The 22,209-nt window shown below is 30.6% G+C and overlaps 2 protein-coding genes and 1 long non-coding RNA gene across 3 annotated transcripts; 1 reads left to right on the plus strand and 2 right to left on the minus strand.

Moving 5' to 3' along the window:
* Positions 1–11,563: 11,563 nt before the first annotated feature.
* On the minus strand, positions 11,564–12,769 carry LOC139901663 (L-type lectin-domain containing receptor kinase IX.1-like). Its single transcript, XM_071884348.1, has 2 exons — positions 12,763–12,769; positions 11,564–12,648 (listed from the first exon to the last, which is right to left on the minus strand). Exons 1-2 carry the CDS (start codon positions 12,767–12,769, stop codon positions 11,564–11,566), a joined length of 1,092 nt encoding a protein of 363 aa, XP_071740449.1.
* A 498-nt stretch (positions 12,770–13,267) lies between these two features.
* LOC139901664 (L-type lectin-domain containing receptor kinase IX.1-like) lies at positions 13,268–15,277 on the plus strand. The gene has a single exon (XM_071884349.1). It carries the CDS (start codon positions 13,268–13,270, stop codon positions 15,275–15,277), a length of 2,010 nt encoding a protein of 669 aa, XP_071740450.1.
* Positions 15,278–15,441: 164 nt separating this feature from the next.
* Positions 15,442–16,123, minus strand: LOC139898109 (uncharacterized). The gene is made up of 2 exons (XR_011776881.1): positions 15,897–16,123; positions 15,442–15,770 (listed from the first exon to the last, which is right to left on the minus strand). It is a non-coding gene; the product is annotated as an uncharacterized lncRNA (long non-coding RNA).
* Positions 16,124–22,209: the final 6,086 nt, after the last annotated feature.

The following is a 22,209-nucleotide window of genomic DNA, read 5'->3' on the forward strand; positions in this document are numbered from 1 at the left end:
AGCACCTTTAGATTCAAACTTAATGTTTACATGCATACGCTATTGATAGCATTCGTGATTTTCAAGTTATATTATGTCGCAAGTTATTTCATTTATACTTTACAACTTATGTAAACTTAAACTCATTGTCGAACCGTTTGGTAACTTAAAACTTTGCAAGTCTTACACGTTTCAAATGATTGCGACATAATTTTGGTCAAACGCGTCTCATTTAGGGACTATGACCACGTAACGGGACCTAAGTTGACGGCGCCGTCAATGACAATTTTGTCGGGTCATCACACATACAGTCTACCATTCACTAAACTACCTTCTGTTTCTTTTCCCTGAATCCCAAAAATTCTCTCACAAAAAACCCTAAAACCCTGAATACTCTCCCAAAATCTTCTTCCATACTCAACGACAGCCGCATTTTTCAACATTTAAATCAAAATCTCCCACGAGGCCACGAACGTACCTTGAAAAAGTAAACGTACACATATTGGTATGTGCTTTTCTGGATTTAATTCTTATGAATTTTGATTCAGATGTTGATCGTTTTTTCTAGTTTTTTTTTTCAACTGATAATCACAAATTTATTATTGAAATTCTTGTCTGTTTCTTCGATTGATACGTTGTGATTTTTTTGCTGTTCACAATTTTTATTGAAACCTTCTAACATGTTGTAACCTATTTGTACCTTTCAATGGTGACAACGTGTTGTGACTTTGGTTTAATATTTGAAACAATTTAGGGCTTTTATGACTGATTCTGTAATAAGTATTGTATTATCCTACAAATGATATCCGCGCACACAAGAGAGCGAGACTCGCACAATGACCGAAAGTGTACACAACATCCATTAGTGTACTTAATACCACGTATCACTAACCCCTAGGTGGTGTCTTAACACCTCGACTAACCCACCCATCACGACAAATGTGGCACTTTCACAAGAAAGTATTTTGATTCTTTCTTCACTTGGAAGAACTCTATGAAGTAGTGATATAGCATCAAATTGCTTTAGCACTTTGTTCATTACTTCAACATTTTGGAATGTTGAGTACACCATATTTGAAGATTCTTGAGGAACAAGGTTTCCTTCCTTGACGATCCTTCATATGTCATAATCCTTTGATTTGACATAAATCATGAATCTTAATTTCCACACATAGGCATCCATTTTATCAAAGATTGATGCTTCTCCAGCCAATCCATCTAGGTATGCCATTATATGAGTTGATCCCAAGAACGTTTGACTCGCATTTTTGCACAAAATAATTTTTGACACAATAAAAAATGTTTTTAGAGCAAAGGATCAAGCAATCGCTCTAATACCAATTATAAGTAACTAAAAGGGGGGGTTGTGAATAGTTACTTAATACGTGTTAAAAACTTTTTCGATGATTAACAATATTTTATCAACCTTGATCAACTTAATCAACTCAAACTCAATGTGTGTAGTGTTTAAGTTTGAAGAAATCTTGAAATTAAAGTAAAGAACATAAACACGAGGATTTATGGTGGTTCGGGTGGATGCTAACTAATCCACCTTAATCCACTCCCTGATTCACTAATCGGGAGTTTGCTTCACAAAGCCTTTTCTCCAAACTCGGTGAAGATCCGATTTAAAAATCTTGTACTCCTTGTAGACAAAACATCTAATCTTTCTGTCCTTTCGAAAGATTAATTCTAACTTAGATCAACTTGTCTTCACCTTGGACAAGTATTAATTCCCAATGGAATTAATCAAGCTCCTAGTTCTCTTTAAGGAAGATGATCCTTAAGCTAACTTTTTCTTCTATTACAAAGTACAAGATTCACTCTTATAGTGATGATATTCCTAAGACAATTCAAAGGATAATATCACACTAAGTGAACTCACAAAGATAGTAATTTGAAAGTAAGTTTACATCAATTCTACAATCTATGTGATTATAGAATATCTCTCTTGCTAATCACAAACATATATGAATGAAGGTATTGTGATTCTCTGATATATTTAGAGTTCAAGCATGCAAGAGAGTCCCCATTTGAATCTCTCCAAATCTTGCTATTTATAGTGAGAGACAAAAAAATAGTCGTTGCCACGGCTTTTCCTACGGTCGACCGTGGGTCGACCGCACGCTGGCTGGTCATTTTCACCTAGCCGTTGTATGACCGTGTGAATCCATTCAAACCTGATTCTTTAGGCCTCTTTACTTCATTTAATACCTGCAAAAGATGCCCAACATCCTATACAAGTACTACATGCATTAAGTGTTTGGTTTCTCTTGGATGTATTACCTTGATAGTGACTTGTCATAACCAAAGAGGCAAGTCTACTTTTCATGGATACAATTCTTGATAATATTTGAGGTAATCTCAGATTTGCCATAACCATTAATTTATATTTAACATACATGCTATTGGATAGTCATTTTGTTTGTATGTACATGCTTAAGTGTTATTGGCTAGTCAACATGTTATTAACAACATTATCATAATTTAATCACTAAGCATATTGTAGTTCATCTTTAAGCTTGCACATAGATTAATTAGGTGTGTTTATGATATCTTACTAAGTGAAACATGTAAGTTCAATTAAGCTCATTATAAGCAAGACATCATATTAAACAAGACTAAACCATACTTAGACATGTTGCTAGACTTAAACATGTTTCTTGTGATATTTCAATGTGTGTGTTAATAATCCTTTAAGCATACAAGACCATTTGATTATGAACCTTCAATTGTTATCAAAAAAGTTACACTTAATGCATTTGTGTAGGCTAAACATACATTTGTGGTTTCTTAACTTATAGCATATAGCAAGACAAAGATCATATTTAATGAGTATAAGCAAGTTGACATTTAGCACACAGTGAAGTAATACTTATGTAATGATAGCAAGTAGTCAAGTTATACTTATGTAATGATATCAAGATTGCACTGGTGATTAACCTAGGATTAAACACATAGTGATGACATAGCAGTATACTAAGGCTATGTAAGTTTACTTGCAATATAGCATATTGCAAGATTAATGTATAATTATACATTAATGTTCAAAACATGTACAAGGAAAGAAAAACTCTTGGTTGGGACTTGATGATCATCCTAAATATGTCTAGATACATTTTAGCAGCACAAGTTATTTTGTAACACTTATGTGCTCTCCTTAATTAAGGCTAGAACGTCATTAAGATGTCATTAAGTGTGATTAACAAAGATTAACATTCTAGTGACCAAAACTCTTTTGGATATGAAGATGGCAACTATTCTAAGTATGTTGAAAAAGGTTTAGTGAATTATAGATGCCCCAAAGTGGTCAAACATTATTTGGTTAACGATTTTAGACAGAACAACTGCGGTAGATTCACGATCAGCCTAGGAGTCAACCGTGTACCTGGTTTCTTAGGAACCAAGGTACAGGACATCCACAGTCTGATTGCGATCGACCGTGGACCCAAACCATGTACCACCTGAGTTTTGTATTCTTTTTGATTTTCTAATGTTTTCACTTTAAGCTTCATTTGGTTTGCTCATTTGCTAGAGTAAGTGTAGATTAGTGAACTTGTATATTTATGTCAAGATGTTTACCTTCACTTTTGGTTATGTGTGTGTGTCATCATCAAAACACTTATTACCGTTGGTTAAGATTAATATTACCGTTAAGCATAAACTAACATTCTCCCTCAACACCCTTTTCTTTACAACCTCCTTTTCATTACAACCTTTTATTCACTTCCTTTTTCATTTCATAATCTTTTAAACGTCCAATTAACCAATCAAATCGCTGACTGTTAACCGACCGAAACAACCCCGCGACGAAGCACGAGTTTGTTTTCCTCGTTGTTACTATTTTTGAGTTGAGAAGTTATTTATTTTGTATTTGTTTTCACCCATTATCCATCACACTAGAGTTAATAGACCAACCACTTCGTTAACTCTATGTAATGTGATCATGAATGAGTGATATTATTATCACCTTGATATCTATGTAGTAAGGTAGTAATCTATCACAATGGTTTTTAAACAAACCCGTAAATTTACGGGTCATTTAACTAGTTATATATTGATACAACTAGTAGGACATCCAACCGCGCATTGCTGCGGCATTTTTTTAGTAAAAATGGGGGTGATAACTCGTGTGTTGCTGCGGGAAATGATTTTGCTTCATACACTTATAATTACAATTCGCACATCGACGATTAATACAACCATTTTAACAATTAAAAGTTATATATATATATATATATATATATATATATATATATATATATATATATATATATATATATATATATATATATATATATATATATATATATATATATATATATATATATTTACACACACACTCCGCTAAAGTTTATAAATGTAAAAATGTAAAGCTAAAGCATGTTGCGAACAAAAAACATTTTTTAAAGAGTAAAAAATAACAAAAAACATTTTTAAGGGGCTATGATAAATAATTTCGCTATATATCACACCGATGACCAGTACAAAAAAATAATAATAATTTTTGTTATTACTATTATTATAATTATAATAACAATAATAATAAATATAATATAACAAAAATATTAATTAATAACAATAACTATTAATATTAATTAATAACATATGAATGGAGTAACAATTAAAAGACACTTAAACTTGATCAAACCATGTGCTTATCGTTTTGTCATTAAGTGGAACTAAAGTACACTTCAAACGACATAATTTGGAGCGTGTTTTAGTATATAAAAGAAATAACATAAGAAGAGAAACCATCCTCCTATTACAATTCTATCTCAAAAAATATGTGTGAACTAATTGGGCGACTTGGCTTTACGCCGGTTCTTCACCATTTATTAACATTAATTACATAGCTAATTATTGAAAAAGTAACTATTTATCATCTTTTTTGTTTTATTTTTCTTTTTGTCGAGGAAGAACCCAAAATAGTTATGTGATTGATTTTTTAATAAGCGTGAAAGTAATTATTCATCATTTTTTGTTTTAGTTTTCGTCTTGTCGAGAGAAAAGACCCAAATGCTGAATCAATAAAGTGAGACGTACATCAACGATTGATACAAACTATTTAATGAAATAGGGAAAACTATTTATATAATATGTATATATATATATATATATATATATATATATGTGTGTGTGTGTGTGTATGTGTGTGTGTGTATATATATATATATATATATATATATATATATATATATATAGTGGTAGGATCAAGGGGGAAGTAACCAATCGGGGGAAAGCGGGGGAAAGCAATTTTTTTTTTCGTTTTTTGTGATGACCCGTACTAATCCTCATGGATGAATCATCAACATCTGGTCCCATTGCGAGGTTCTGACCTAAATATGTCATGAATGACTCCAAGTAATATCTTTCAATTGAGCATATGCACAGCGGAAGATTTCTTTCATACCTGAGAATAAACATGCTTAAAAGTGTCAACCAAAAGGTTGGTGAGTTCATAGGTTTATCATAACAATCATTTCAATATTTTAATAGACCACAAGATTTCCATTTATAAATATATGTACACTCGCAAGTGTATAAAACTGTTCTGCTTATGTTGAGGCCTCAGTAACCAACCTTAACAATAATATAATAAGTCATCTTTGCAAAGATGGATACGTACACCGGTGCTAATAAATAATCCTCGAAGTACTAAACATCCGCCCACTAGCTCTAATGTCTAGTGCAGCCTACAGGATGGGGGTGTCAAGCCCGATAGATCTATCTTTAGGATTCGCGCTTACATGTTCTTATAACATGTAACTAAATTACCTAGCACATCAATCCGCAGAATATCATTTTTAATCACTTGTCTCTATTTCGTAAAGCATTTATAAAAGCAGCGCATGTATTCTCAGCCCAAAAATATATATTGCAAAAGCAATTTAAAAGGGAGCAAATGAAACTCACAATACGATTTTTGTAGTAAAAATATGCATACGACGGAACCGAACAATGCAGGGTTGGCGTCGGATTCACGAACCTATATCAAGTATGTATATTAACACATATAATAATATTCAAATAAATGTATATTTTGATATTAGTGATATACTTGTGATATTAAATTTAATTTTAATAATTACTTAAATATTTTTATTTTATATATTTTATTAAATTATCATAATAATATATTATATACTTTATTAATATATTTTGAATAAATACTTAGTATTAATATTTTTAAATACTCATAATTTTTAATATGATAATATTTTTAATAAATTCGAGTTATATTAAAACGTAAATGAACAAAAAGTATTTTATTAGTAAAAGTAGTATACTTATTATATATACTTCTATATATCTAATGTTTGTATCTAACTTATAATATCTATCTTTTTAGTTTAAGATCATAAAAATATAGTTATATTTTATATACAAGATACATTTAAAACTAAAGTTATAGTTAGTAATATTAATATAATAATAATAATAATAATAATAATAATAATAATAATAATAATAATAATAATAATAATAATAATAATAATAATAATAATAAAAATAATGGTAATAATAATAATATAGTTGTAATAATAATAATAATAATGATACTAGTAGTGAAAATAATAATAATAATAATAATAATAATAATAATAATAATAATAATAATAATAATAATAATAATAATAATAATAATAATAATAATAATAATAATAATAATAATAATAATAATAATAATATCTTAAAGAATAAGCTTCCTAAAAAGTATTTCCACAGATCAGGCTCGAACCCAAGACCTCTCGCTAACCAGTGCTCTGCCTATTGTTTTTCTGTTTTAAAATCACGAAAATAAATATATATAACCACTATCTGCCTGCTTCTTCCTTTTCCTTTCTTTCTGAATCACGTGTTTAACAAAGCAACCAACTTCAAGGTTTATGTAACGGCCCATCATAGAAGCTATTGATTGGAGGCCCAAATTCAATCCTAATTGTTACCGGCCCACTTTGATGACTTAGTTGATCGTTAGCATTGAATAATAATAGGGTTCACGGTTGGTTATGATTTGATCAAATGAAAAACAGCAAAACAATATTAGCAGCATCATTATCATACTCTTCATCATCATCGTTACAATATCATGATCACTGTCTTCCCACCATCTTCATCGTTAACACAGAAACAGACATGGAAAAGTACAGCAAATAACAAAAGGGATATTGATGATGGTTGGGTTTTCGCTAAAAATAAATAAATAAATTACAGTTGCATTAGCGAACAGGAATGGCAGTAGCATTAGTTGGTGTTTATGGTGGTGTTTGTAGCTGCAATAACACGTGATGGAAACAGAATTATAGCGATAGCAACAGCAAGTAACCTGCAGTAATATTACGTATTTGCAAGTGGTATTTTATGGTTTGTTTTGGTGGTGATTTATCGGCTGAAAGAGCTTCATAGCAGCTGCAGCTATATCGTAGTAGTAAGATTAGAAACAGAATATAATCTGAAGTAGAAAAGAGATGACGATTTAAAATGGAGAAGGAGCTCGACCAAGAAAGAAACAGGAAGAAGAAAAACAAAATGGTGATCGTCGGTTGATGGCAGTTGTAGGTGGTTTAATGATGACTATGGTGGTGGTGCTTTAGTGTGGTGGTCGTGGGTGGTGCGAGCCGATGGTGGTTTATGTTGGCAGAGAAAGAGATAGAGAGTGAGAGTGAAATGGTGGCGAGGGTGGTGAAGATTCAAAGGTGGTGGCCGATGGTTTGATAGTGGTCCGGAGAAGAGGTGGTCATGGTGGTGTTGCGTTTATGATGAAACAAGAGAATGACAAAGTTGGTGATCGATCAACTTGAGTCTTTGCCAAAAATCAATTGGGTTTGTTTTTTTATTAAGCAGGTATTGTATGTATGGATATATACAAGAGAATGAGGTCGTGAAGTGGTAGTAATAGCTCTTGGTTCTCAAATGCAGTGTATGTAAGTCATACACAGGCGATTCTAGGATGAAATTTCATTGGGGTCCCAAAAAAAAATTCAAGGCTAAAAAAATTTAAAAAGTACTTTAGTGGTTGTTTACCTCTAAAAAACACAAGTTCTAAAAATATATGGGGTCCTATAGTTAAATTTAGTGGTGTCCTATACAATTTAAAGAGTAAATGATAAAAAAAAAATTCTAAAGTAGTGGGGTCATAGGACCCCACACCCCTCCATGTAGAATCGCCATTGGTCATACATATATAATAAAGTGATTGATAGATAGAGATGTTGATAGGTAGCAAATTGATTGATACAAATTGATAGATAAGAAATTGATTGATACACGGATACATGAATATATATATTTTTCATATAACAAGCTGGTTTCACAAATAAAACAAAAAGGAAAATAGAAGTAGTAGTATGTTCAAATGATTAAGAGATGGTGGGTTTTGATAATTGGAATAGAAACAAGAAGTCAGAGAAAGAGAAGGAATATGTTTCAATTTGCGATATGCATATACGGTAGTGGAAGTGGGTGTGGGGTAGTTGATTATCAATCAATCAAGGAAAAACAATAACACTTCAATTCTCTAATTCAGAAAGTGATCAAAGAAATTAAGAGAATGGTGGAAAGCAAAGAACAAAAACATTATCATAAATTAAGTTCACGTGAATTTTAATTGTTGGTAGGCTACCGACAGTCATGATCCGTTGTTAATCAGTGGCGGATAAAAGTTTTCAGGAAAAAAAATCCCAAATTTTTTTATTAGTTATAATTATTTATTCAGATTATTATGGTATAAAATTTGATCATTAATTTATTAAATAAAAATTACATCAACTGTCCCTCTCAACTCTGGGTAAAATATAAACAGTGTTAAAATTTAATAACTAGATCCTAAATACATTTTTAGTAAGCCTAAAATTTATAGAACTCATTTTCGAATCACCGTTTATTTTAAAATCATATAAGTTTGAATTTAACTTACTTAATATCAATCGGGACATCAAATGAGTATTACAATCATTTAATATTTATTTTTTTAATATACTTTATTTATATATATAGATATATTTTAAATAATAATTATTATAATATCCTATTTTTATTTTATTTTACATAATTAAATTTTAATAGCAATAACATATAGTATTTCAAATTATATTTTCAATTACCATTTATATATATATATATATATACACACACACACACACACACACACACACATATCGATTTACAATTAATTGTTCGTGAATCGTCGAAATTGGTCGAAGGTAATTGAATACATGAACATAGTTCTAAAATTTTCGAGACTCAACATTATAGACTTTGCTTATCGTGTCGGAAACATATAAAGATCAAGTTTAAATTTGGTCGAAAATTTCTGGGTCGTCACATTTTTTTAAAAAACTTTGTTCACGAACATTAAAGATTGGATGAAAATATGAACATTTAATAAAGACACTTTGTGATAAATGTTTTTATTTTGACGGGAAAACGGTCGAAGAATTAATGTATAACAATTATCGTGTTTTTCGAGCGTATTTTGAGGTTTTAGATATTAGGGTTTAGAAAAAAAACATGAAAAAACGTTAATATTCTTCACGATCAATATTATCTTGAATGTTATTTTTGTCGATCGTTTTCCCGCCTAAATAATAACATTCGTCACGAAGTGTCTTTTTTAAATGTTCATATTTTCGTGTGATCTTGATGCCTGAAACAAAATTCCAAAAAAACGAAAAAAAAAATTTACTTTCCCCCGATTGATTACTTCCCATTGATTCTGTCCCTATATATATATATATATATATATATATATATATATATATATATATATATATATATATATATATAACAATAAAACAGTTATTAGACAATGAGTTACGTGGTTAATCTGTAATAAGGAAAAAAGTTAAACAATAATAAAGTGAAAATTATGTGATTTAATAATAATAATAATAATAATAATATTAATAATAATAATAATAATAATAATAATAATAATAATCTAATAATAATAATAATAATAATAATAATAATAATAATAATAATAATAATAATAATAATAATAATAATAATAATAATAGTTGTTAGGTAGTAAAAATTGTGTAGTCGATTCATAATGAATGAGAAGTTTTATGGGTAAATTATAAAACGTGAAAAGGTTATGGTAAGTTTATAAAAGCTATAAAGTTAACTATTATAAATGGGGTGATTGAATTATAGAAATTAAAAAGTTTGGTGTAAATTTGTGAATCTTATGAAGTTAACTATTCATTTGGCGTACCGATTTATAATGAATGATAAGTTTTATGGGTAAATTATATATATATGTGTATGTGTATATATATATATATATATATATATATATATATGTATGTATATATATATATATGTATGTATGTATGTATTCAAACATGTACGGATACTATATCATATCATTTATTTATAAAACAAAAGTATATCTTGAATTTATATAGTCACGTAGTCATATTATGTTGAATATATTCGGTATTTTTAATATTATTTTATATATAGTTTAGGCAATATATTAGGTATTGATATCAATCAAATTTAAAACTGTTAAATAAATATTATTTAATAATATAGTGTCATGTGGCAGTGTAATATGTGGAGTTGACATGTGGCTGGATTTAATCATGAGATAACACGTAGGATTTATATTACGCATTTTATATAATGTAATAATAATAGATAAACTCTTAATAGAGCAATTCTTAAAGATCTAATTCGTTTCAACCATTGGATTTGTAAATTACAAAAATTATTCCCTTAATCTTAACCATCCAAATCAAGTTTAATGACTAATAGACCAATAAGTAATTCTTAATTTATTTTAATCCTTAAGTGCCCTTTCACGATAAACACTATTTATATTTTTTCTAATATATACCATAGGATTAAAGTTACTATTACTAATTTGTTAAATATACATAATTTAATAATTTTTATCATTTTTGTTAATTTTAATTAATATTTACTATATTTGTTTACGGGTATTATTAATAAAGTAAAATTTAATATATTTTGGATTAACATAATAGGGTGTATAAATTGATAACCTAATAATGACATGACATTATATAAATATATAATTTGATTTAAATTATATAATGTTTATCAGCGGATACTCGTCTTATACTAATACTAACTTTATTAATAATAAAGTTAACTTATTGCTCAAATCTAGGAAGAATTTATAATTTATTTAATTAATAATGAAGTTAATAATTTATTTTAAATAATACGGAATAAAATTGTGGGGATAAACACACTTTGTGTATCTTTATTTCTTTTTTAATAAAATAATACGGAGTAATATCTTAATAATAAGTAATACGGAATAAGATTTTGTTTCCAATAATCTCTTTTATACCTTCTTTTTATAATAATGATTATTATTTAATATTTAATTCTGTTTAATAATAAAATGACATGTAGGATTAGTTTAGTTGAGAATTTGACACGTAGGATAATTTTATTCAGATTAATTTAGAAAATGACACGTATGATTTATAGCACGTGCTTTATAATAATGTATAGATGTATAGATAGATAGATAGATGTATAGATAGATAGATAACAGATTGTAAATATACACACACTTATTAACCGCGATAGAAAGTATCTAGTAAGATGAAACTGGCATCTTTGACGGGAGTCTAGGCATGGAAGCTTCGTGTTTTAGTACTTGAATCACTTGTCTCATCGATGGGCGAACATCTAAATCGGGGTGCACACACCATAGCCCAACCATCATCAAATGCTCGACTTCATCTTCTTCAAATTCTGACCCTAGACGCAGATCAACTGCTTGTAATAGAGTACCAGCCCCATATAGCTCCCAAATCCATTCTATCAACCATATTTGATTTTCTCGATCCTTGTACTCAATGATATTTCTCCCACAAGCTATTTCTAATACAACAACTCCAAAACCAAAAACATCTGATTTTGTTTCTTTGCCGGTCACCACACACTCATGAGCCAAGTAATCACTCGTTTGAGCCATCTTTGTTGTTTCCGAGCCTTTCTTGTGGTCAACCAACTTAGCTAGCCCAAAACCGCCAAGCTTTGCGTTGAAATTTGAATCCAAGATAACATTACTCGATTTAATATCTCTGTGCAAAACATGTGGCTCACATTCTTCATGTAGGTGCAACAAAGCACAAGCCAAACCATGAACAATTTTGTACCTTGTGTCCCAAGTTAACAAGCTTTTGTTCTTGAAAAGATGCGAGTCTAAGCTTCCATTTTCCATGTATTCGTACAAAAGCAGGAGTTCGCCTTTTACATGACCCCAACCTATGACCTGCACCAAATTTATGTGCCTCAACCGGCCACCGATCCGTATTTCTGATGCGTATTCATTAATCCATTGTTTCGAACTCCTTAATACTTTTTTGACTGTAACATAGGTATTTGAATCTTTCAAAATAGCTCGATAAACCCCTCCGAAACCTCCCTCCTCATGCTTCTCAAACTCTGCAAATTTCTTGGTTGATGAAGCTAATTCATAGTAAGAGAATTGTTTAGGCACCATGCCCATTTGAAGTTCCTTATTATTGAGTCCACCTTTTTTCGCTTGTAAATCCCTTGTTTTGTTCCTATTACTTAACAAAACAAAAACAAGTACGCCCAAAATAGTAACCGTAATCAGTACTAATCCAACTATAAAACCCACCATTAAAACAATATTGCTAATTTTCTTTGCTTAGATTAACATCTATACTAATATGCTATTGAATTGGTCTTGAATTCGACTTTTGTAATTGACAAAGAGTAATAAAAGATTAAAATTTTATATATTTATAGAAGGTCAAATACGTTCCATAATAATTTATTTTCAGAAATATATATTGATTCACACCTTTAGAGTTTAGAGCCCTCCATTTGGGGTCATGCTAACAGAGTACTTTTTTCTTTTCAACATATGTTTTCTATAAATATATATTAACTGATTGATCAACCTAATTAGGATTAAAAAAGTTGATTGAAAAAGTTGCACCATTTGTTTTTGGCATTAAAAGATGATCAACGCTAGCTGCTAATTTTTTTTCAACCAAAACCCCCCATGTTGTCACATCATGCTAACCCGTGAAAACGGTGATATTTGTATTAATTAATATTAATAACAGATTTAAAAAGTCCAGGTATAATACGGCCTGCAGTTGACTACTCAAGTCTTCTGATATTGTATTTGCTGACGATCATTAGCTAATTAACCTGTACCAGATAACTATGATTCTCTTAATAGATTGCTGAACCAAAAAACTAGCCTTTTATCATTCTGACTTCACCTTATTCCATTTCAATTTACCGGAATCATATCATGGCCATCTTAATATGTTTCCTTATGTTGTTCACAATCTCGTACACAACTTCACTTGCTTTCAATTTGACAAACATTAGACCAGATTCCGATAACATCTTTACGTTACTTGGCGACGCTTATATCTCTGATGACGGTATCCAAGTAACCCCCGAAATCAAACGTTCAAATAAAAGATGGTATTGTGGTCGAGCCACATACGTCAAACCGCTTCATCTTTGGGACAAAACCTCTGATGAGCTGGCAAGCTTTTCAACCAATTTCTCATTTGTCATTAATTCTTACCCGCAAAATAATTACGCCGATGGTCTCACATTCTTCCTCGCTGAGGATAACGACGTATGTGGCTTAGGTGGGGCCATGGGTCTTCCGTTTGATACGAAACCAGAAGGCGCGCAAGTAGGCATGGATAATAACAGTAAGCATCCATTTGTTGCAGTTGAGTTTGATACTTTTGGTATGAATGACTGGGATAATCATTCGATAGGCGACCATGTAGGCATTGATGTTAACAGTCTTTCTTCGGTTAGGGTTTCGGAGTGGTTGAACGATATACCTAATGGAACACGAAATCAAGCTTGGATAGAGTACGATTCTAATTCGAAAAATCTTAGCGTCTCTTTTACTAATTTTGTAAATACTAGCGTTGCAAGGCAAAATGGACTTTCTTACACTATTGATCTGAGAAACGCGTTGCCTGAATGGGTTATTTTCGGGTTTTCAGGTACTACGGGTGATTTGTTTGAGAAAAACACTGTAAATGATTGGAACTTTACTAGTTCTGTTTTACAAGTTGATATAGGGTTAGAAGATGCAGATCGAAATAAGACCGTATCATCAAGCGAGAAAAACAAGACTAGTCGAAATATAACAGTGGTATTGTTAATAAGTGGACTATTGGTTTTAGTTGTGTTTTTAGTTATACTTGCATTTTTTTTCTGGCGAAAAACGAAAAAATATGAAGATGAAGTTGAGGAACTTAAATTTGCTGTAGAGATGAGCAATGAATTCGAGATGCAGGCGACCGGGCCCAGAGGATTTTCTTACTTAGAATTAGCTCAGTCAACGGATGACTTTTCAAGAACGAAGAAGCTTGGAGAAGGGGGTTTCGGTGAGGTTTACAAAGGTTTATTGAAAGATTCAAACACGTATGTCGCAGTAAAAAGAGTGTCAAAGTCTTCTAATCAAGGGATCAAGGAGTACGCGTCAGAAGTAAGGATCATTAGCCGGTTAAGGCACAGAAATTTGGTGCAACTCAAAGGTTGGTGCCACCAAAAAGGCGAACTCTTACTTGTATATGAGTATTTAGAAAACGGAAGCTTAGATTCACATCTTTTTAAGGCGCAAAGCTTGTTAACATGGGAGACAAGGTACAAAATTGCACAAGGTCTTGCTTACGCGTTGTTGTATCTACATGAAGAATGGGAGCAATGTGTTTTGCATAGAGATATTAAATCAAGTAATGTGATGTTGGATTCAAATTTTAATGTAAAGCTTGGTGATTTTGGGTTAGCTAAGTTGGTTGATCACGACAAAGGCTATAAGACAACGGCGTTGGCGGGAACTAGGGGTTACATGGCTCCCGAATGTTTTGTGACGGGCAAAGCGAGTAAGGAATCCGATGTTTTTAGCTTTGGAGTTGTTGCACTGGAAATAGCGTGTGGGCGAAAACCTATAGATATAAGTGCTCAAGATAATAAAGTGTTGTTACTCAAATGGGTTTCAGAACTCTATGGAAAGGGGACTCTTTTAGAAGGAGTGGACCCACGTCTAGGGTCAAGTTTCGACGAAGAAGAAATCAAATGTCTAATGACAGTGGGGTTATGGTGCGTCGACCGAGACCCTAAACATCGCCCATCGATAAAACAAGTGATTCAAGTACTAAACTCTGAAGCTTCCTTGCCGGAACTTCCCTCAAAAACACGGGTGGCGATATTGGGTGACTCTGATTTGAGCTGGTCAAACCGAAAAACGCGATCAGTGACTTTATCTTCTATATACGGTCGGTAAATACCTTTATAGGTCACTCTTTAATAAACAAGTTCTTCATTGTATTGAGCTAGCTTATTACCAAACTGTCAATGTGTACGTTTTCTTCTTTATATGATCATTAATGAAACCGTGTTTTGTAGACTACTGCTTGATAATTAATATTATGATGCCTTTTCAATTGATGTACACAATTTAATACTCAGACTATGATTTATTCTTATTGGGTGCAAACATTTGACAACACATACAATAGCACAGGCATACCAAGCATACATGTACATAGAGATATTACCTAGACATTTCATCAAACAGCTTATGTGCATTCACTATACACTCATCGATTTCAATCATTTCGTTCTAATAAAATAAAATTGATCTCCAATAGCTCAATCCCAGTTAATCACGAAAGATTATTAGCACAATCAATGTAGGACGCATTGTTTTAAAGACTAGCAGATACCGCTTACCAGATATAGGATTTGAATGTGGTAGCTCAATCCCAGTTTATTTCCTGTTGATATTAAGTAATGACGTGAGCAGAAATATACTTAAAAATTTAGGGAAAAGAGGATTCGATTAGTGAGTTTAGGGAAAAACTAGGGCAAAATTTTAAGTAATGACGTGAACAGAAATATACTTAAAAATTTAAAGATCATCATCTGTGACGGGGTGTTTAGCCCCTTTTACGTGTCTTTTGCGTTCCATGGGTTAGAGAGACTGATGGATATAGTTCACATATTTATCAGATTCTTACTAGTTCTCACGCCATCAAGTTTACCATTAGTCTCTCACAGATTCTTTGGGTAGTATTGTGTGTATATATGAATATGAATTCTCTTGGTCTCATTTTCAGTGTCAATTGTATGTTTGGGTCAGTTTTTGCGCGGTCAATTGTTTCGGTCCGTTTACTTTGTCGTTGATCTTCTCAACACTGTAGCGTCTATTTTCTCGGCTTGTCGTTTCAAGTTCGCTAACCTTCCGAGGAATATATTGAGAAGATGGGTTTTTTCCCAAGCTTCCTATTCTATTTACCGAGCCTGCATTCGTCCTTTTTGTGGTTTACTTGTATTTAATAGTCGTGTGTAGCTTCGTTTCTCTGTATGTTTGTTCGAGCTTTTTTAGGATCTCTTTGGAGTTCCCGTTCGTGTATTTGTTATTTTTGTTGATAAAAGTTTGATATTTCAAAAAAAAAAAAAAAGAGGCTTAGAGCAGAAGCTTTTTTTTTCTTTTTTTTTTTTTCAGAGTGTGTGTGACCTGAAAGTACGCTGAATGGGGAACATTATTTACTTAAATGTCTACAAAATAGCTTATTCATCTACGCAACATTTAAAAACATATTTGTAAGTCTGCAAGTTTACAGACAAAATAACATATTATTTTATCTTATATCTTCATAAAAATAAATAGTTCGCAGTAATAATTATACGGACGCGCAGACATAAGACATTTTAAAATTTGCATACTGAAAAAAAAACCACACCAAACTCAATCACATTGTTTCAATCAAGTCAAGGAATCTAATCCAATCAATCAGAAGAAAAGTTTATATAGATGACTTTTATGGTTCTTACAAAGTAAGGAGTGTTATAAAATATCTAGATTGTGTTATAAAATATCTAGATTGGATGTTAAATTTATTATTATTATATTTTTGCATAGTAATATTTTATACTATAAATAGACATGTATGGTAACCATTTAAGGCGTACCATTTCTCTTGAAATATCAATATCAATATTTCTTCTCTCATTCTTCTCTCTTTTTCTCTCTTTGTTCTTATAACCATTAAAGGTAGTTATAAGCCTACTGAATTATAACACGTTATCAGCACGAAGTGCTCCATATAATCAAGGTTTATCTAAGCAAGCACAAGTCACTAATCAAGGTAAGAAATTCTTTAACGATATCTTCTATTATTTATTAGTAAGATCAATGGCGGAGCTAGTAGGGGGACTTTGGGGTGCCCAGCCTCCGCTAATCGTGTTAAGAATATAGAGTACTAATTATGTATATGGCGAAAAAATATTTGAAGTCCGGTCCTGGGAATTGCAGGTGGGGTTTGGTAAAAGATTTAATAGACACGATGAGTTTTTATTATCTTTTTGTTAAAATCCCTTAACTAGTGTATTCCACACTCTTTTACTCCCTCAAATTTTATAATATAAAAATTAAACCCCAAATGTTAATGTATACATAAGTACTCCGTTTTTGTTATAAATGAAACAGAAATCTAAATGTCAATATATCACATATTTCAACCTCATATACTTTTATGTTGTTTACACTAAAAATCTAAGAGTCAATTTTTATCACTATGTCTCACATGTAAGTTTACACTAAAAATAATTTCTCAATTTTCGCTTTTCAATTATGATACTTTTTATGTTGTTCGATATAATTTTATATTTCTATTTAAAAGTAAATGAAGCCTCCCTTAACGGAAATTCCTGGCTCCGCCTCTGAGTAAGGTAAATATTATTATCATCATAAGTAAAATTATATTTCTGCAATCTAACTTTTACTAACTTCACTAACATTTATATTTATGTTATTTAAGTTATATATATGGTCGGTTATACCACCTGAATTATAATTCCATAATCTAACTTTTACTAACTTCACTAACATTTATATTTATGTTATTTAAGTTATATATGGTCGGTTATACCACCTGAATTATATTTCTGTAATCTAACTTTTACTAACTTCACTAACATTTATATTTATGTTATTTAAGTTATATATGGTCGGTTATACCACCTGAATTATATTTCTGTAATCTAACTTTTACTAACTTCACTAACATTTATATTTATGTTATTTAAGTTATATATGGTCGGTTATACCACCTGAATTATATTTTCTGTAATCTAACTCTTATTAACTTCACTAACATTTATATTTATGTTAATAAGACCTCATGATTGTACGCAACACGTCATTTGACAACACGGTACTTTATGTACGCAACACGTCATTTGACAACACGGTACCATGGGTCGAGATTAATTCCGATCAATACGAATACGACGGGGTCTTTATATGTTATCTAACATTTATGATTACTTATGCAATTAATCATTATTTATTTCATGCATACTAATGTTTATTCTTAAATTTATAATTTTAAAAGTTAAAATAAAAAAATAGTTTGTATTTTTATTAAAAGTAAATCTTAAAAGTTAAAATAAGAAAAAGTAGTTTGTACTTTTATTAAAAGTAAATCTTAAAAGTTAAAATACAAAAAGTAGTTTGTATTTTTATTAAAAGTAAATCTTAAAAGTTAAAATAAGAAAAAGTAGTTTGTATTTTTATTAAAAGTATATCTTAAAAGTTAAAGTAAGAAAAAAAAGGGGATGGTAAAATGGAATAGTTTTTTTTGTCAAAAATGAAGTATTGAAAATGAAGTGGTCTCCTTCTATAACTAAAAAAAATATATACTTTTATCAAATGAATTTTTTTGTGGCCGACAATTTCAAACACGAGTCCGTGTTTAGTTTATCAAGAATATCTCTTGCTTTGGTGAAAGGTCACGATCACGATATCAGGTGTTGTGAAAGAATTAAAAAATTGGTCAAGTGGCCTTTTAAAAACTAAAAAAAAAATTTAAACAAAAAGTTTTTTTTATATATTTATAATTTACGGGTAACGTAAAAAAAAGGAAGTTTAAAAAAAAAAAACAAAGAAAGTGTTTAAATGAGTTTTACAGAAAGGGGGAAAGCAAAGTAAAAAAAAAAAAACTTTTTTCCAAACAAAGGTAAATGAAAGTAGGACTTAATACAAGAAAAAAGTAAACATCTCCTAGACGTGATAAAATCTATCAATGATAAGTATTAGACTTGATGAGCTAAATGTGACAAAAATGTTTCAACATGTCTTATGTTAATTTTCTAAAATAAGTTATTATTATTCCGAGTTTAACACATATACATATGTTAATTAAAAACAACCTTTTTGTTCTTATGTAGTGTTGGGTTGCAATTTTGGTTGTATGCCATAATTCCATCCAGTAGAGTGACAATAGAAAACTTTTGATGATAATCAATAAAAAACTTTTTTTCCAAACTTGTCAAATGTTTTGTTAAAAACGTGACCGTTGAAAAAAGGAGGTTGAATAATAAAACTTAAAAAACAAATTATTTTTTTAAGAGTGTGCATCAAAATGGCCCGTTTAATAATGGGGAGTAAAAATATAGTCAAATTGTTTCAACGAACAAGGGTTCAATTGGATGTCTCTTAAAAAAAATCCGCGGGTACGGGTGATGGATCCAATGGATCCGCATCCACGACCCGCGGGTGCTATCCCTAATTGTGACAAGTACAAATCAACTAAAAGTCTAAAAAATAAATGCTCTTATAGGGACCAAATGTTCACAATAATTGCCTAAGCTAGATATGAAACAAATAGTTCATAAAAAAAAAAAAAAAAAAGTCGTTGTGCGTTTTCGGGATGATAGCCGAAATACACTTACAAAAGTAGGTCAGCCGTCAATTCTTTATGGCCATATCAACGTAGATCAATAAAATCATTTATGGTTTTGATAAAAGATTAATTAAAAATTAATTGTTTTTTGGTCTTGGATTCTCGGTAACAAAAGCAAAGGTTGTTTTTGGTTGCCACAACAAACAAGACAGAGGTTGTTGACTTTTGTTGTTAAACATGGCACAGGTGAACAATAACAATAGATTATTGTTTTTTAAAAGAATAATGATGCGTTAATTTTATTGTATAAAATAAAATTAAAGAAAATGGTTTTCATTGATGACTATGAACAAACGCAAACAAAGTGTTTGTGGTATTTGGTGATTAAAAAAAAAAGTGCATCTAAAGCTTCTACTGAAAATAATATGCATCTAAAGCTTCTACTGAAAATTAATGTGCAAGGTACAGCGTATAACTATATGGTCAAATTCATTTGAGCCTTCGGAGTCACAAGTATATGATGTATATATATATATTACTCAATTAACAAAATAGTAAATCTAAATTAATTCATATGAATAGTAAAACGAAATTAATTAATTTACTATTCACATAAAAAAGCGCATATGATAAAAAGCGCATCGCATATGATAAGCGCATATGATAAAAAGCGAATATGATGAAAAGCACAACGCATATGATGAAAATCGCATATGATTAAAAGCGCATATGGTGAAAAACACAGCGCATATGATTAAAAGCGTATATGGTGAAAAGGATATATGATAAAAAAAAAACATATGGTGATTTATAAAAAAAAAACACATATGGTGATTAATGGAAAACACATATGGTGATTAATGAAAAGTATATTGTGAAAAAGAATCACAAATATTTCTTGAAAGAATTCAAGGTAAGATATATGAACCAATTCATCCATCATGTGAACCATTTTGATATTTCATGGTTCTAATAGACGCATCTAGCGGATGGTCTCATATTTGTATGTTATCAAGCCGTAATATGGCATTTGCAAAGTTTCTTGCACAAATTATTAAATTGAGAACACATTATTCTGATTACACCATTAAAAGGATGAGACTTGATAATGCTGGTGAGTTAACATCTCAAGCATTTAATGATCATTATATATCTACAGGGATTGTTGTTGAATATCCAGTTGCTCATGTGCATACACAAAATTGGTTTAGCTAAATCAATAGATAAACGCTTGCAGCTAATAACTAGACAATTGATAATGAGTACAAAACTATCAATATTTATATGTGGACATGTAAATTTACATGCTGCGACATTAATTCGCATTATACCATGTGGAAGTCATAAATATTTTCACTTACTACTTGATTTTGGCCAAGAGCCAAATATTTTCCACCGTAGAACATTGGTTGTACAGTGTATGTTCCAATTGTATCACCACAACACAATAAAATGTTTTTTTTCAAAGAAAGATGGTAATATATTTTGGATATAAAACATCTTCAATCATAAGATATACTGAACCCATGATGGGTGATGTTTTTACAGCACGTTTTGCTGATTGTCATTTTAATAAAACATTGTTCCCTAGATTAGGGGGTGAAGTAAAAAAATAATAAAATGATGCTTCATGATGTGAACATCAATTAAGGTATATTGAACTCGCACAAAAGAATGTGAAACGAAAGTTCAAAAAAATAATGCATATGCAAGATCTTGCAAATTAATTACTTTATGCATTTACAGATAAAAAAAAAAGGTGACTAAATCATATATACCAGCGATAAATGCTTCAGCTCGAACTGAAATTCCAAAAGCTGGCAATAATGTCACTGTTGAGTCTTTGCCACGCATCAAACGTGGAAGATCAATTGGTTCCGAAGATAAAAATCCTCGAAAAAGAAAATCAGCTGATAATGAGGTAAAAGAAAGTGTTCAAGAAGAACCACAAATCAATATTCCTTCTGCAGAGGATATTGATAAATGTAAATACTAAAATTGCGATAAATTATGCAATATTATGGAACCGAAATGAAATTAAAATCTCTATGAGATATTTTCATATAATGTTACAATGACATCATGAATAAAGATGATGATCTGGAACTAAAATCTGTCATTGAATATACAAAATGGACATGATTGAGCTCAATGGAAAGGAACAATACGAGCTGAATTAGAATCGCTCGATAAAAGAAAAGTTTTCGGATCAATCGTTATCACTTTTAAAGATGTGAAACGTATGGGATACAAATGAATTTTTATCCGAAAAGAAATGTGCAAATGAAGTTACAAGGAAAACTAGACTTGTAACTCAATATTTCCCACAAAGACCATAAATGAATTAGGAGGAAAACTTATCCTCCTGTAATGGATACAATTACTTATTAGATACTTAATCAACCTGGTAGTTATTTAAATGCATCTCATGAATGTTGTTACTACTTATCTGTATGGATCATTTAATAATGATATATATGAATATACCTAAAGAGTTAAGGTATCATAAGCATCTAATGTAAAACCC

Source organism: Rutidosis leptorrhynchoides, chromosome 3 (assembly GCF_046630445.1).
Source record: "Rutidosis leptorrhynchoides isolate AG116_Rl617_1_P2 chromosome 3, CSIRO_AGI_Rlap_v1, whole genome shotgun sequence".
NCBI classification, from domain to species: Eukaryota; Viridiplantae; Streptophyta; class Magnoliopsida; order Asterales; family Asteraceae; genus Rutidosis; species Rutidosis leptorrhynchoides.